The 17,598-nt window shown below is 43.9% G+C and overlaps 2 protein-coding genes across 4 annotated transcripts in view; one reads left to right on the top strand and one right to left on the bottom strand.

The window, feature by feature from the left end:
• grxcr1a (glutaredoxin and cysteine rich domain containing 1 a) overlaps positions 1–3,379 on the bottom strand; it is a gene marked incomplete at both ends in the record, with an annotated part of 4,333 nt that extends 954 nt beyond the window's left edge. Inside the window, 3 exons of the mRNA XM_083652486.1 lie at positions 1,285–1,350; positions 1,461–1,700; positions 2,969–3,379. Of these exons, the coding sequence (XP_083508612.1) occupies positions 1,285–1,350; positions 1,461–1,700; positions 2,969–3,379 (717 nt within the window). The remainder of the gene's footprint in view (positions 1–1,284; positions 1,351–1,460; positions 1,701–2,968) is intronic.
• Positions 3,380–14,357: 10,978 nt separating this feature from the next.
• Positions 14,358–17,598, top strand: part of atp8a1 (ATPase phospholipid transporting 8A1) — a 142,772-nt gene continuing 139,531 nt past the window's right edge. For all 3 annotated transcript variants that reach the window (XM_083651631.1, XM_083651633.1, XM_083651632.1), the window contains exon 1: positions 14,358–14,572. In XM_083651631.1, coding sequence (XP_083507757.1) covers positions 14,524–14,572 — 49 coding nt within the window. In that variant the 5' untranslated portion in view covers positions 14,358–14,523. The remainder of the gene's footprint in view (positions 14,573–17,598) is intronic.

Raw genomic sequence — 17,598 nt, forward strand, 5'->3', positions numbered from 1 at the left:
TGATTGGATTGCATGACTTAAATGCCAACGCACTGTTTTGTATTTTGTTGTGAAGATTTCTGTTCGGTCTAAGCTCCAACTTATAGCAGAGGTCAGAGTAAAGGCCAGTGCTTGCATGACATTACTGTGTGAAATGAAACTGTTCAAACACTCTCAGTTTGAATAGAGGGATGCAATCTGTGTTGAGTGTTTGACCAAATGTGTTGGAAGGAGAACCAATAACAGGCCTTCCATTATTGATGGCCACTTATTGACGTGCATACATCTTTAACATGACCGTTCACTCATGTTTTATTGATGTCATGACTGGAGAGGGGGGATGTCTGCCGGTGTTTTCATTGTGTTCATCTCATTGGCTTTCGACAAATAAAAAGTGTGAATATATTATGAATTTATAGTGACATTATAGTTTTCCTGGCTCAGAATGGGCCTTTGGGTGGGTGACTATGCACAACAATAAGCATGATCGGGCCGCATAAAGGCTGAACTTTATGGAGCAATGCGTTTCTCAAGCAACCCACGTTTCAGACATTTAAAGTCATTTTAAAGTAAAAAGAATTGACTGGACTTGACAATTTTTGAAATCTATTATAAATAAAAAGGGAGCATGTGGGCAATGTTCTCTGTTAAAATGTTGTCCCGGAAGTGATGTCATCAGTGATGTCACTTTAGCAATTGTGCTGCAGGGCCAGCTCGGGGAGCTGCAGGGCGGGCGAGAGCCTAGGAATCGAGCGCGTAGCACACGAGATCCCTAGTTCTCTAAAAATGCTTGATTTTGGCTTGTGTGTAGTCAGGGTTATCCTGAATACAGCAAGGGAATAGCCCGCTACAACCATACCAGTCATTGTCAGATGGAGTACCGTAATGTGTGTGTTTACAGCACCTCCAGTTTCAGAAAGGAAGCCATTAAATGTGGGAATTTAACGTTGAAATTCTCTAAAATGATACAGTAAAAATGCTTGCTTAAATAAACATAAAACATATACATGCATTCAGGGTTGTCCTGAACTCAAATATATCAGTCATTGGCATTTTCCCCCCTCCCTTGCAACCCAAAACTAAAACCTCTTTTGGGGGTGCCAAGAATTCCTCTATGCAGGACAAATCTTGGTAATGTGTTGCAAAGCAGATTGCTTAGTAAATCCAAACGAAAACATGAATTTTTAAACATCAATGTGTCAAAGCAAGCAGTTGACTCGACCTGACTCATAGGAAAATGATCTATTTGACTGCTATCAATTATTAATGATGTAATTTCAAAAGGCAAACACTGTGAAAACCTACCTCGATTTTTGTCAGAAGATCTTGAAGCTCTCCTGATTCATTCATACTTAGAATCTTCTCAGCACCCTGCAAAATAAGTCAAGTATAAGTATAAGTCAGTATTTCATGAAACTCACCCAGTGGCAAGGTATTTAGGCCATTATAGAAACCATTAGAGAGGAGTAATAAGAACAAACCCCAAGGTAGTGTCCATCGATGAACACGACTGGTAACGAAGGAGGCTCTCCTACACGTTTGCACCGCTCCTCCAAGTCCTTTCCGTACTCGCTGTCCAGGGCGATGTTCTTCTCCACGAACTTCACCCTGTGGTTCTGGAAGATCTTCCGGACCAGCTCACACCGCTCAAACGTGTTCCTCACCACGCGGAAGCTTGTGGTGTAGATCACTATCCGCCCAAACTCAACTGACAACTCCACCTAAGAGGGAGATAAACAAGACTTAATTTGAAATGACCTATTTGGCTTTCCATACAGCACCTACAGGTACTGTATATTCAAATGTTTCTCGTTTGTATTTGTTTCTTGTATTTCTTCATTTTTATTGCATGTGTTTCAGATTAATTATGCATAGATCAAATCATCCTTCACAGAAACAGGTTGCTTTGGATTGTGGCAAAATAATGTAGGCATGTCAGTGAGGAAAAAAACATGCCAGAAGAATGGGTCAAACTAGACAGATGTGTTACTAGTGGTATCAACACCAATAGTAGAGTTATTCATACAATAATATTACCAGTAGTGTTGCATCCTTGAGTATAAACCAATAACAACTTCACCCTCACCTGAGCTATTCTCACTCACTACAGTTATTGAGAGTTGATTTGAGTTAAATTGATGCCAATTGTGTCATCCCGAAGACTTATAATCAATACAACACATTGATTCAGTTCCTTCCGATGACAGGACTGGCATCAACTTAACTCAAATCAAATCTCAATAACTGTCAGAATGCCTGCATAACTGTTTACAGTTTTCGCATATTGAGATCATGTGTGAAATAAATCGGCATTGTTTTTCGGTGAAGTGCCCCTTTAAGGCCCATCAGATTCATGATCAAGTGTGAGTTGAGGCTGTTTGTTCAGCCAACACCACAAAGCAAAGAAATGCTGTGTTCACTCTGCCCCTCTACATCCACTGCCCCTCTACATCCACTGCACACTGCACAGAGCCAGTTTGACCTCAGAATAAGAAACAGATCTTTGCACAGGGAAACTAGAAAGCAAAGTGCTGAGAATTCATTAACCTAATTAGCTTCTCTCGAAACACTTAACGAAATGCCTCATTAATGTTTAATTGCCCTGTGACCTTGGCCTATTTTGTGTGCTTTTATTCTAGTCATTCACCTCCATGAGCCCAGCTCTCTATAGGCGACCTGTAAATTGTAACCAGACTTAAGTCGGAGGATATATGGACAACACTGTGATTTTGAAGTAGCATTGGTATCCTACAAGCAGTTATGCAATTTCATCAACACAAACAGATTTTTAGCAAGTCTCCCCAGCTGATGCAACCAGTGTGAAATTAATGTGGGGCCTGTCAAATACTGTAGAAGCAGAGTGGGGCTTCTGGCACGACTTCACCTACTTTCAAGGTAGCCTACATGGAGAAGGGAGAGGTCACAAGAGGTCAAAAACTCCAGCAACACTTGTAGTATAAAATAACAACTTTCATGTTCAAATACTTACACTACTGGATTTGGGAAGATTCTCAAACAACACTTGGCCTGCGCTGACTTTATGCTTGACGCCCCTCACAGTTCCGTTCTTGCTGAGTATGTTGACCCTCTTGGTGGTGAACACGCGGTCCTTGCTGGCCCCCGCGTACATCAGCAGCTCGTCAGGCTCACTCTCGCTGTCGTCCAGCTCGGAGCCCGGGAAGCCGTACAGGTGTCCGTTTGCCTCCCCGCTGGTGGAGGGGGTGCTGGCCCGGTCCGCGTCTGAGGCCGAGCTGCTGGTGCAGTCTGAGTCCAGGGAGTCGGAAGGGCCCTCGTCCTTAAACATCTCCTTCAAGACCCGCCCGCTGTTCCCCGAAGCCACGCGGAACCTCACCCGCTTCTGTGGCTTCTCCTCTCCCGGCGTCAACATGCTCCCCTCCATTGGAAATCCACCGACAGCTTACATGGTCCACAACTCTGCTGTCCAGTCCCTTCCTCCCTTCCTTCTCATGGAGCCCAGACAACGTGTGTTTCTCTCATGGATTACTACAGTGTTGAATCCTCACAGTTTGAACAGTGCTAGAAACAACAGAGAGCCTCTGCTGCCCTACAGTCAGTCACACAGGCAGTAAATAATACATGCATTTGTGCCATGGCAACCAAGCAAGCTAACTTCACGTAAACCGATAGTGGTCTTTGAATTATTCATCACAATTTACACAGTTTTCACCAAAGCTTTGACACAAGAGTTTTAATGGCCTGACTTTGTATGGGTGAATAAAATAAATAAATAAATAAACAAACAAAGAAATAAACAAACAAACATACATGCCTCCCTCTTGGGATTAGGAGAGCTGCATAATGATAGTCCATTCTGTGAGGCAATAACAACGTCATCGCTCACAGTAGAATGCAGTTCCATAAGAGGTGCATACAAAATTGAATTCTGTCAGTTTCTGCAAGTACGCAGTGCAGGCTCTTTATCTGTGTGGAAATCTTAATGCATTTGTCCATAGCATACGTTCAACATTGAAATCCAGAAGCCTGGCAAAGCCTTGTTGCTCTGTATTGTTGCTCAGCATTGTGTGTTAAGTGTTGCCTCTCAGAAGCGTGCTGTGACATCTTGCACACACACCACACATGTGAATGAATGACATAAGGGGATATTGAGCCTTTGTCTGTGACATCTTGCACACGCCGCGTACGTGAATGAATGACATAAGCCTTTGTCTCCATTGGTGTAGCCCGGCTACTATGCCCCTCCCTCCCTTTGCACACCCAACAGGGTGGGAGCAGGGTGGCAGTGCAGGTGTTCACTGGGCGCCCTAACACAGCAGAAGTGGACCAGGCCATATAATGTGACACAGTTACACAATACAACAGCGTGTCCTCAGAGACGCCTGGGACAGCTTTCTGTGTCACGGGTGATGAAGCGGCTCACAGGAAATGTGACACGTCAGCTTATTGTGGTGACAACACCACTCCGTTTGAGCCCCCCCCCCCCTTCCCCGTTCCACCCACCCCTCCACCCCGCCTTCACCTGTCCACTTCACCTCAAACCAAGTGAAGAAAGTCTAATGTGTCAAACTAAGATTTATTGGCATCTTGAGGCTGTAATAGTATGGGCTTGGCTATAGTGCCAAGTCCTATTGATCCAAAGTGACCCCAACTGTCCTTTTAAAACTCTCTTTTATTATAAGGATATTGCAGCAGCTATTACCGTCCATATGGCTTGTAAGGGGTCATTGTGTATTATTGCCGGGCCAATATAAAAAAAGTTAGGTGACATCAGAGTTCTGTCAACTTTATTGCATGACTTTTCCACTCCGACAACTTTATTGAAGTTGACTACACTAAGAATTTACGCAATCAGTTTCCCCCTTTTTTTAGTCGTCCTTGACTTTTCTCTTCATGTTTTATGTTGATGTTTCTTGCTTTACTTGCATCCCTCCTTGCTTTTACTGTTGATCCTATCTTTAGGTTTTTATTCAGTCCTTTGTAAAGCACTTTTAAACTGTGCTGTCAAAAGTCATATAGAAATAAATGGTAAACTGGGGCATCTGGTGGCTCAGTGGTCAAAGACTTGCACCATAAATGCAACATTCTGCATTTGAAGGCAGCTCAGGACCTAAACTGATATATTGGTTTGCCGATCTATCAGGCCAATATATTCTATCAATATCATGTTGTCCACTGCCAATAAGATAGAGGTTCCTTCCTGATCACAGCGACACTGCATTTTAAGTCTCTACCACTAGGGTGCGCGGGTCACCCATAGACTGTAAATAGGGGTCACCCTGCCTTGAAATAATTCCATTAGTCTTTCAATGGAGAGTTTAGTGTCACATGACTTTTCCACCCTGACAAGAATAAAGGTATGCTGGGAAAGACTGAAAACTTAATTATTTTTGGCCGTGATAAACAATAACAGATAAGATAATAATTAATATCGATGTCAGCTTTCAAAAAACAATTTCGATCAAACCCTAATACAAATAACGATTAGCATATTAAAGTGGCCAGAACATCTAGGTTTTTGTGCACCCATATACAGTATATCGTTTTTATTATGAGTTATTATCAGTGCATTACACATTTATTCCTGGAGCAGCAGCTACTCAATCAGCATTCTGGACCTGGCTGTAGGCTACATCCTGTCACTGCCCCTCAGCTACAATGCAAACCTGGCCAACAAATGGCTTCACGTGAGGAGGAATACAATGAGTTACCATGAAAACAAGCTCAGTCTGTTGTTGAATATTGTTTGGCATTGTGTAAAGCCAGGACGCTGTTATCTATTATAGACCTCAGTGAGACACACCCACATTATGCTGAGCCAACAAGCCATTTTATCTCACTTTCACATGTTCAGACAAGAGGCCAGTGTGCTGGTGATAGTCCATTTGACCTAAAGAGCATATCTCTCAGCCCTCTTCATCAGCAGTGCTAATGTAGCTTCAGCAGCCATCTCAACTGCTATTAGAAAAGCCATTTGAAAAGATAATGGCCTGGTTAACGCTCTTTAATTTCACTGCCATTTCTCAAGTCTGCTCTACAACTGAGTAGGGGAAAAAACAGTCCAGCCGACAAGGTGACAAATGTTTTTACTTTTGTGCGGCTTGAATAGGCAGATGTACACTTATAAAATAAAAAATAGTCAACCTTCTTGGCAGGGTTAGGCAACAGGAATGAAATGGCTTCACAGTGACTCACCATGATTAGTTGAGTATCAAATCACCTCACCTCCCTGCCTGCAGATCAACATCCACAAGGGGGCAGACTGCAATTCAATTACAGCTAAATGTCACGCTGGCACTGCCCTGCTATCACTCCCTGAAGAACCATAGAGGAGGGATGAAGAATGCCACTACGGGCAGACAGCTGCATCGGTGATCAATCTGCCATAATGACAAAAATGGAATGGGGCCCAAAAAGGCATCCAATTCACAATTTGAACTTGAAAAGGATTGCAGCCAGATGCTCCTATCATCATGTTGTTGATTCCTGCTGTGAAAACTGATGATCAGCCAAGCCTTCTAGGTTTTCCACATCATGTGTATTTTGTAGTGGTTCAGCGCAGTTCCTGATATTGTGTGTCTCTTTAATCTGATGGTAGAGATGAGAGACAGCCACCTAACAAAGAACAAATCAAATGCTTCAAATCAGAATCAGATTTTTTAAAATCAGAATCACTTTTATTGCCACAATATGCAAGATTACATACAAGGAATTTTGTCGTGTAAGTATGCAGCGTATAGCGGTCATATCAATATTCAGAGATAAAAGGAAGATAGGAAAATATCGAATGACAAAATCACAACATTGCAAGTGCAGTCCAATATATACAATACATATACAAATAAGAGGAGTGGTAAGTAGGCATTAAAGATTCATTTACACTCCAATCGGTGCGCGATGCAGTTAACAAGAGTAGAGAGTTCTGGTAAAAGTAGCAGCTGTAATACTTTAACTACGTAACGAGTGTATAGTCCAGCTGCTGTTGTTGCTGTAAAGTGACATTTGATGGTGGGGGGGGGGGGGGGGTATTCATTCAACTGTGTTCAGGGGGTAGTCGGCAGGGAGGGGGGGGGGTTGGTAGGGTCATTGGTAGAGGGGGCTTACAGGCCTTAATTGTTGATGAGGCTGATGGCAGTTGGGAAGAAGCTGTTCTTGTGGCAAAAGGTTTTGGTCTTGACATACCTCAGTCTCTTGCTGAGGAGGAGTATTTTAAAGAGTTTGTGTCTGGGGTGGGAAGGGACGGCTATGATTTTATGAGACCGCTTCAGCACCCTGGCGGCTTGCAGGTCCACGGGATGGCAGGTTGCATCCGATCACCTTCTCAGCACAGTAGATGATACGCTGCAGTCTGTTAATGTCCTTGAGAGTGGCAGCAGCATACCAGACAGTGATGGAGGAGGTAAAGATGGACTCAACTCAATGATAATATATTTGGCACAGAATAAGGAAATGCCACGTGTTAACATCTTTGTGATACAGGTTAGTCCATGGTGCAATGGCACAGCTGGCATTGATCTGGTTTGGTAGATAGAGAAAGAGGATCCCTCTTCATGGATGAAGTACAGTGATTTGAGTATAGGTGCTGCTCTGCTGTCATGCCTGAGGACAGCAGCCTCCTAGTCTGACAGAGTGCTGGACCCACAGGCTCTGTTTTACTTCAGAGAAAAGCATCAACACTCGTTGCTTGAATTCAATTTTTGCTCCTTATTTATGGTATCAGTTTTGATCTATCTCTCTGACAATATTCTCATTCAACATCATGGAAGACAGAAAACAGGCAGTGTCTGGTCTCAAACTGTCAAAACGATCTCTCTAAGCAGCTTTTCTTGGTTAATGAGGCAAAAAAAGATTTAGGGACTCTCATCCCATCTTCCATGCTGCAAGAAACTAAAGGCTGTGATTTTTGTTGTTTTGAAGTAATATCAAGCTTAAATTCCTTTTATAACAGGAATTTTGACATAAGCCATTATGAAAATGTATCATAAATTACGTTTTTCAACAGATTTGTTTTTAGAATAATGAAATGGATCATAGAACTTATTTTGTTATTGTATAATCTAAAGTAGCACCAACTGATTTGTGCTAAAGCGTTGTTGGATCTCTTATTTGCCTTTGCGCCACAGTCAGCAGAAATGCAGAGTTAAATAGCTCATCAGAGAACAAAGGCAGTGCCAGGGAGTATCAGTGAAATCCTTTTAGGTCACTCTGATAAAACAAAACTAAAATAAACAGATACATTCATGCATGCAGCTTGTAATGGACACGTACTTTGGCAGGAGAAGAGGTTTAGATGGGTGTGAGTAAGTCATTATTTAGACGGATATGCTGTGAAACACTGAAACACTGCACACATAATCGGAGAGGCAGGCTTCTTGTCACTGTTGCCTAGCAACCTTGGGAGCTACAGACCCAAATGTCTGTGGTGTCGTGCTGATGTTGAATTAGGTGGAGAGAAGAAAGGAAATCTTTGGAAAAGATCCGTCTCTAGCAGGCACTGGAGAGGAGGCAGGCACTGAGAGGAGGCAGGCACTGGAGAGGAGGCAGGCACTGGAGAGGAGGCGTAGTGTCCATGTTGGAAGTGTTCATTTCTTATTTTTGGATTTACCTGATCTGCAGCTCCTGTGCGCCTGAACCTTCCAGATTCTAAGCACTAGCAAATGCATTGAACGTTTCAAAACCTGGGAAAACATTTATATATTAGTCTGAATGTACCTGAATCTCTTAAAGCCCAGAGGTGTGAACACTGCACTGTACGCAGGCAGGCACGCACGCACGCACCCACCCACGCGCACACACACACACACACACACACACACACACACACACACACACACACACACACACACACACACACACACACACACACACACACACACACACACACACACACACACACACACAGAAGCGTCATGCCCATTGAAACTGGGGGGGCAGTTGCCCCCTCAGATTTTTTGAAAAAAGAAATGAAGGGGGAAGTAAAATTCATGCTGTTAGTTATTATAGGTATAGTTTGCATAGCAAGTTAGTTGGCTATATTTGTACTACCATGCAGCTAAAGTTAGCATTGTAATGTTAGCCAGAGCTGTTATGGCAGTGAGCTGTTTTTACCACTACCACCACTGTCACAGGTAAATCCATTTGATGTCTCCAGGTCAAGATGCAGTTTTTTTAAATAATTTGCATTGTGGATACTGGATATAGTCTTTTTATGTGAATAACATTTTGGGTGAAGCAAGATTGAGCTATTTCAAGAAAAGTGGCAGCAGTGTAGAAGCTAGTGTGGAAGTGACTAAGCTAATAACCATAAAAGCACAATCACCGAAATCTCTAAATAAATATACAGTATTTACCGTAATGAGAAAAGGAGCAAAATATTGATGGTTAAAACTTAATCATGATATCACAACACTCTAATCCCAATGATAATTTAAAATGAGATATTATAAATCTGGCCAACATTTTAGAAATAGCTAAATGGACGATTGATAGATAAATCAATCAATCATGAGCGGATTCAGCACACTTTATCTGGGCAGACTGATTGAATCATTGCAGATCTATTCAGACCTTAGGTCGCCACCAAAACTTTTCTGCTGGGGACCTTTGGTCGCTGCCGAATGTTTATCTCTAAATACATATACAGTATTTACCCTAATGAGAAAAGGAGCAAAATATTGATGGTTAAAACCGAATAATGATATCACAACACTCTAATCCCTCTAAACTCTAATAAAAAAATTATAATTTAAAATGAGATCTTCCTCTAAATCTGGCTTCAAATGGCAAACATTTTAGAAATAGCTAAATGGACTGATTCAATCATGAGTGGATTCAGCACACTTTATCTGGGCAGACTGATTGAATCATTGCAGATCTATTCAGACCTTTGGTCGCCACTGACATTTTTTAGCCGGGGACCTTTGGTCGCCACCGAATGTCGCCCCCTCAGAATTTTGGTTTGCATGACGCCCCTGCACACACACACACACACACACACACACATACACACACGCACAGACTGCCTGTCCATACGAGTGACATATAGTCTTTCCCCTATTCCCCACAACAGTATTGTAATTTTATAGGAATCAAGACAACAGTTCACTGACTCAGTCCTATGAGTGAGTGGTGTCATGCCGAGAGAACCCAAGAATGTGTAATGAGTCTGCATTCAAATGACTAATGAATCTTAAAATATATGAACACATTTTTTAACTCATTAATCGGTTTGAGTATTTTTTCAAGTAAAAATGATCCGATTCCAACTTCTTAAATGTGAATATTTCTGATGATGAAAATGACTGTGGTGTGTCTGTAACACTGCAGTTCTCTCAGACAACCGCAGTGGTGCTGCTGCTGTACAAATGTGACCTCCATGATGATTTGCATCTCAGCTGCAGTGGGAGAGCAGTTTGATTTACTGTGGCTTCAACAGAAGAGCTGCCACTGTTGCTGCTTTACTTCTTCTTTGTATTTGCATGGATATTGTGTGTATTGTATGTATTGTATTGTATTGTATTGTATTGTGTATTGTAGTGTGACTGCACCGACCTCCCCCAGTTCAAATCATTACTCAAAACCCACCTATTCAAAACTGATTTTAATGTTTGATTACATTACTTATGTCGTGTGTGATTTTTATGCTATGTAATTCTTGTTTTTAAAGTGCTTTTAAAAAGCACTCTATAAATTAAATGTATTATTATTATTATTATCATTATTATTATCATTATCATTATTATTATTATTATTATTATTATTATTATTATTATTATTATTATTATTATTATTATTATTATTATTATTATTATTTCCTCTGTGTTCTTCTGGCTGAGAGTACATACTAGAGCTCCATACTAATGAGGGATTTAAAGGAAACAGTAAGTCACCCATAGATCTTCTACTGAGCGTGTCTCTAATCACATAAGAACACACTGACTACTAATACTACGAGTATCTACCAAGCTTAATTACATTGCTGTGGTCAGTAGATGTCTAAAACACTATAGAAAACTACTTAATGAATGTAGCTTTGCTCCACAAGCATGATGTCGAGGATTACAGAGTAAGATCAACGTGATTGGTTAGTCTGCATGGTGCTGAACAAAAGGAAAGGGCCCCCTAATATGAATAGGCCAAATGTCCACGAAGAAGAAACCTGCTACCTGCTCACTCATTGTAGATGCTGGATCTGGATAAGGGCCTAAAATGTTAAATGAGGCGATGATCTAAATGTAATTTTTGATTGCAGACTGTTTTGTTAGCACCTTAAAGAATACATAATGCAGAAGGTAGTGTGGAAAATGGTAGCCACTTGTCCATAAAGACTAGATCCATGTACAGCAGCTTCTTTCCTGTGGTCAACTGCCCTGCTCACATGCTGATTTGCAAATCCTGGCTTTTCAAATTATCAGCACTCACTCGATCATATCATCTATTTGCTTAACACTGATTTACTCGTATTTACACCTACTGACTTCCTACTCCATTTCCTGCATCATTCCTCTCTGTTCTCATGCTAGCAGGGGTGTATGGGGTGCTGTGGAGGACATGCTAGCAGGGGTGTATGGGGTGCTGTGGAGGACATGCTAGCAGAGGTGTATAGGGTGCTGTGGAGGACATGCTAGCAGGGGTGTATGTGGTGCTGTGCAGGACATGCTAGCAGGGGTGTATGTGGTGCTGTGCAGGACATGCTAGCAGAGGTGTATAGGGTGCTGTGGAGGACATGCTAGCAGGGGTGTATGTGGTGCTGTGCAGGACATGCTAGCAGGGGTGTATGTGGTGCTGTGGAGGACATGCTAGCAGAGGTGTATAGGGTGCTGTGGAGGACATGCTAGCAGGGGTGTATGTGGTGCTGTGCAGGACATGCTAGCAGAGGTGTATGGGGTGCTGTGGAGGACATGCTAGCAGAGGTGTATGGGGTGCTGTGGAGGACATGCTAGCAGGGGTGTATGGGGTGCTGTGGAGGACAAAGCCACCTTCAAAACTCAGTGACTATATTACATAATATCAGGCAGATGTAAGTGACAAGAAGGATCTTTTTTAAAAAGATAGGCCTATGTGAATCCCGGAAACAGAGTTGTTATTTTATTTATTGTATTGTATTTATTATTATGTATTTATCGCTGCATAAACACACACACACACACACACACACACACACACACACACACACACACACACACACACACACACACACACACACACACACACACACACACACACACACACACGCATTGGAGAAAAGCCTTTCATCGTTCGAAACCCATCTTCACTTCAGTGCCCAGCACACCTAAAGCGAGGGATATCGAAAGAAATCAATCGGTTTATTTATTTATGTCGATGGTTTAGAGTCACAAAAGAGCTCCATTTAGTGTACCAGTGTCTTCAATGTTGTTCAATATAAAGGCCAGAAAACATTGTGCTGCTGTTTCTGCAGGTTGACCATTTCACATTAATCACAATTAATAGGCCTAACATTTTACTAAAAATGTCTCATTGTGATAGGTCTACTCCTACCCACAAGAAGTAACTGTGCACACTTCTACTGTAGCTACTACTAGTGGACCCGTGGGAAGTAGACCCCCCCTAGGAGTTAGACCCCCCCTGGTCTGGAACACAGTGGTCTCAAAAGCCTCTTGGACTGGGACACATCATCATAAATCACTGATAATATCACTTATGTATAGAACTAGGCTTGCCCGCCCTGCAGCTCGCATACGCAGCTCGACCGCTGTGCGGGCTCACTTGCTCCCTCGCCCGCCCTGCAGCTCGCCCGCTGTGTGGGCTCACTGCTCTTATGACATCACTGATGATGTCACAACTTTGCATCACTGATGACATCACAATAGCTCTTATGACATCACTGATGATTGTGACATCATCACAATGCATAATTGCCAAGTGACATCACTGATGACATCACTTCTGGGACTTTATGACATCACTTATGACATAATCAGTGATGTCACAATGCCTCCTATGACATCATCATTGACATCTCTGATGACATCACCTCATTAGGTAATTATGGCAATCACCTAATTAAAAAATCAGGCTCCGTCAGGTCACCCGCACGGGTGCTCTTTACACCCCCTGAAAGTTTCAGCCCACAGACATTGCCCATTTGCTCCCTTTTATAATAAGGATTGGTGATGTCAGCTGTGACATCCCTCGAGCCAGGGCCGGTTCCAGAACAAGATGACTAGGGGTGCATCCTAGATAGGAAGGGGTGCAGATGCCCGGCCGGAGGCCGACAAAATTGACAAAATTTGACATGTTATTTTACTAAAAATAATGCATTTGACCATCATTTCAAGTAGAATGATACCACCCAAGCAAGAATATTTGTTTTAAGTGCTTTACTGAAATATTTGGACCATAATAATGATAATACAATTATCTGAACCTTAAAAGGTTACATATAGGTGCCAAAAAGCCATAAAATCACATCAAAGAACAAAGAAAACAACAACTATAATTCAAGTTTAAACAGTAAGTGTGCAGCTGTAGCATTTTTTTTTTTTTTTTTTTTTTTTAACTTTTCAACTGAGCATGCAGACAATTAAAATAAGGGTGCAATGCATGCTTTTGCACCCCCGTAGAACCGGGCCTGCCTCGAGCACTCAATGATGATGTAATCAGTGAGTGATGTCATCAGTAATGATGTCACCAGATGATGTGATGTCATCATTGCTCGAGTGACATCTCCTCATTAGGGCAATTAATCGAATTAAAAAATCCGCCTCAGTTGGATCACCCCAAGGGTGCTCTTTACACTTCCTGAAAGATTCAGCATGTAAAATGGCATAGCTGTGGTCGAACACTCTTGCTCACTCACTCACAGACAGACAGACAGACAGACAGACAGACACTTCGCATTCTTATTATAGGATTTGCTATTTCCTCTCGTCCACAACTGCAGTGCATACGTCTGTCTGTGTGTGTGTGCGCGCGCGCGCGTTTGCGCGTGCGCGAGGAGGGCTCACCAGCGAACAATATTGGGTGGCTTCAGAAATCTATTTATATCTTTTAATCAGTATTCCAAAGGCTCTTAAAATCCACCGCTTTGTCTTTTGTATAGCCCATTGACTGTATGTAGGTATAGCCCCAGCGAAATCAATTATTCAAGCTGTTTTGCTCGGTACTTACTTGTTATTCAGTCGTCCCACCCCCCTGCAGTTTCGATGGTACAGTCCATAACGTGAAGCGGCACCGTCCCCCTCATTTCAGTTAATGGGAAGCCCGTGTTCACTTCTGCGTTTCTAACCGCGTCTTTGCTCGTCCAAGCCGCCGTGTACACACACAGGATGCGGGGGGGATCCGTGAAGTCGTGATTCCCTTGGCATGGTGTCACAAGGAAATTAATGTCGACTATATCTCATAGTTCATCGTATTCGTGAGCAGTTAAACGCAGCATTGCTGTCCGCATGAGAGAGGCTGTTCCACTGAATGTTCGCTGGTTTTTGAAAATCCTTAACGGGTGAAAAGAAGCAGCCAAAGGGAGCCGAGTTATCAAGCCGCCGCGGCCGCTTGACAGGTGCCATCGCCCGGGCTCTGCGTGGAGAGATGCCGCCCGTCCAGAGAACCGTGTCCGATCTTCGCTCCCGGGTGGAGGGTATGTACACACCCGTTTCATGTGTGAGAGAAAAAAATGTCAAATGTCTATGATTCTATGGTTATTGTCTCGTTACCGCAAGAAGGCCAGCTTTCTGGAAGTACAAACTTGCTACAGTAGCTAGCTCTGTGATTACCTAGCTCAGTGGTTGCCAAGCTGGGGTCCAGGAATCCCAGGGGGTCTTGTGAGGGTTCCCGGGGGTCCTTAGCAAAATTAGGTTTAAGCTAGTTCGATTTCAATGTTATTTAATTTCCTACAAGTTAGTGTGTAAGGATGACGTTTCACGTTCTCCACTCACCCCTTAGTAGAGGCAGATAACAAAATTCTTCTCATATGGAGATCAGATTATAAAATGGGTGTGTGTGGTCCTACTTGAGCATCCTTGACATGAAAAAGTGTGGAGACACCTGACCTATCAAAGCTGGCACCCATCTAACCTGGGACCAACTTCAGAGCCCATCCATTGCCCTGCCTGCAATATACTGTACTGTACCCTCATCTCAGAAAAACTGGACGGGAGAAGGGAACCGAATATCATGTCTGCAGTGACCATAACCACAAGTCTTAAAGCACAGAAACAAGTATCCACCGAATGGCATGTAGCGCCGTGGGGCTAATAATACAGTCATTGTGATTCGGTTCTGAGCCTCACTCCTTCAATGCACCAGTAACTTTCCACTGCATCTCAATTGTGTTTGCCAGAGAAAGAGGATGCGGCCCGGCTTCATCGCATAGTATAACTCAATTGAATACACAAAGAGATATCTGTTTACTTAATACTAAGGCCTGCAAAGGCTGCTTAGTTAGCTCAGCTGAGCTGTGGTGTGTTTAGGTGTTCATGTTTGATTAAAGAGTGGTTGGCTATGTGTTGATGAGGCTTGATAATGGGCAAAGGTAGTCCTGAAAGTTAAGGGGAAGTTACATTGGAGTTTATTTGGGTGACAGAGTGGCCTAGAGTCCACCCCTCAACCAGACCACCTGTGTCCAATCCCTGTCACACCTGTATCCAAACCCTGTCTTGGCACACATTTGTCCTGCTTAAGTGTCCTTGAGCAAGGCACTGCATCCCTCCCATCTCCAGGAGCGCTGTCCTGTAGCTGACCCTGCACTCTGACCTCTCCGGATGGGGGCAGCAATTTCCCTACAGCGATCAATAAACTGTCACATTATTATTTATAATGCGTGCAGTTTATCTGCAGTGCACACTAGGTGAAATGGTGCAGAACAAAATTATATAGTTACATTTTGCATCGCACAAATGTGGGCTAATCACATAAATAACCAAATAAATAAACGTGGGCTCAGCCTGGTATCTCAATTTGAGTTACAGTTGGCTTCCATGGCAAAGCCACTAAAATATACCCAACTGTAACTCAAATTGAGATGCAGTTGAGTTGAGTCTTTCATTTTAGTGACAGGGCAATTTAAAGCAAACTGTCCTGAGTGTCCTCTCACACTGAGTTTGACTTTTCAGACTGGTGGCGACTTATTTGTATTTGTAACTTATTTATTTCTGGGCATATTGCTTCACAACTCAAAATGTATGGCATCAGCAGGGCACATGCATGCAGAAATAACGCACAGTGTGTCACTACTACTACAGAGGTACACAGAATCAACACTGTGATACCATCAAGACACACTTAGCCTAGCACTTGGATCTCCTCCCTTGACCATTAATGGGAAAGTGATTTTATAGGCTTGTAGAGCTTTCAAACTGGGAAATGAAACCGTAAAACAAGCCTTCTTTTATAGCAGCTAACAATATGAACCAGACATTGTAAACCCATATTCCCAATCGATCAACTTGAAGTTAGCAAACTATTTTAATATTTTCCAATACCTTCAAAATGGAGTTATACATTTGTGTGACATCAGAGATTAATGGTTGGAAGACATACTCTTCTTTTCCAATTATGGATATAGGGGACGGTAATGAATCTTCAGTGATAAAACCAAATGTCATGAAAAACATCCTATTTCAGCACAGAGATTTAGTGGTGCTGCCCAAATTTCTATGACCAAAGATTGTGTTATGACACTGAAGGCCGATGCATTGTATTACAGTAGTATACATGTATACTGTAGAATTATAAATCAACACAAGAGTAGATGCATAGAGAACCCTCGACCGATGCAGCCGCTGCTGCAGTCACAAGAGTGAATGCATGAATTATGCAGCAGCTTGTGCTGTTAACTGCCACAGACAACCTAACTTTGTCAACCCCTGCCCTTCACCTCCACTCCTGCCCCACCCTCCACCTCCACTCCTGCCCCTCCCTCCACCTCCACTCCTGCCCCGCCTCTACCTCCACTCCTGCCCCGCCTCCACCTCTCCTGCCCCGCCCTCTGCCTCCACTTATGCCCCGCCTCCACCTCCACTCCTGCCCCGCCCTCTGCCTCCACTCCTGCCCCACCCTCCACTCCTGCCCTGCCCTTCACCTCCACTCCTGCCCTGCCCTCCACCTCCACTCCTGCCCTGCCCTTCACCTCCACTCCTGCCCTGCCCTCCACCTCCACTCCTGCCCTGCCCTCCACCTCCACCTCCACTCCTGCCCTGCCCTCCACCTCCACTCCTGCCCTGCCCTCCACCTCCACTCCTGCCCTGCCCTCCACCTCCACTCCTGCCCTGCCCTCCACCTCCACTCCTGCCCCACCCTCCACTCCTGCCCTGCCCTTCACCTCCACTCCTGCCCCACCCTCCACCTCCACTCCTGCCCCTCCCTCCACCTCCACTCCTGCCCCGCCTCTACCTCCACTCCTGCCCCGCCTCCACCTCTCCTGCCCCGCCCTCTGCCTCCACTTATGCCCCGCCTCCACCTCCACTCCTGCCCCGCCCTCCGCCTCCACTCCTGCCCCACCCTCCACTCCTGCCCTTCACCTCCACTCCTGCCCTGCCCTCCACCTCCACTCCTGCCCTGCCCTCCACCTCCACTCCTGCCCTCCACCTCCACTCCTGCCCCGCCTCTACCTCCACTCCTGCCCCGCCTCCACCTCCACTCCTGCCCCGCCCTTCACCTCCACTC

The sequence above is a fragment of the Poromitra crassiceps genome (genome assembly GCF_964638095.1).
Source record: "Poromitra crassiceps genome assembly, chromosome: 15".
Taxonomy (NCBI): Eukaryota; Metazoa; Chordata; class Actinopteri; order Beryciformes; family Melamphaidae; genus Poromitra; species Poromitra crassiceps.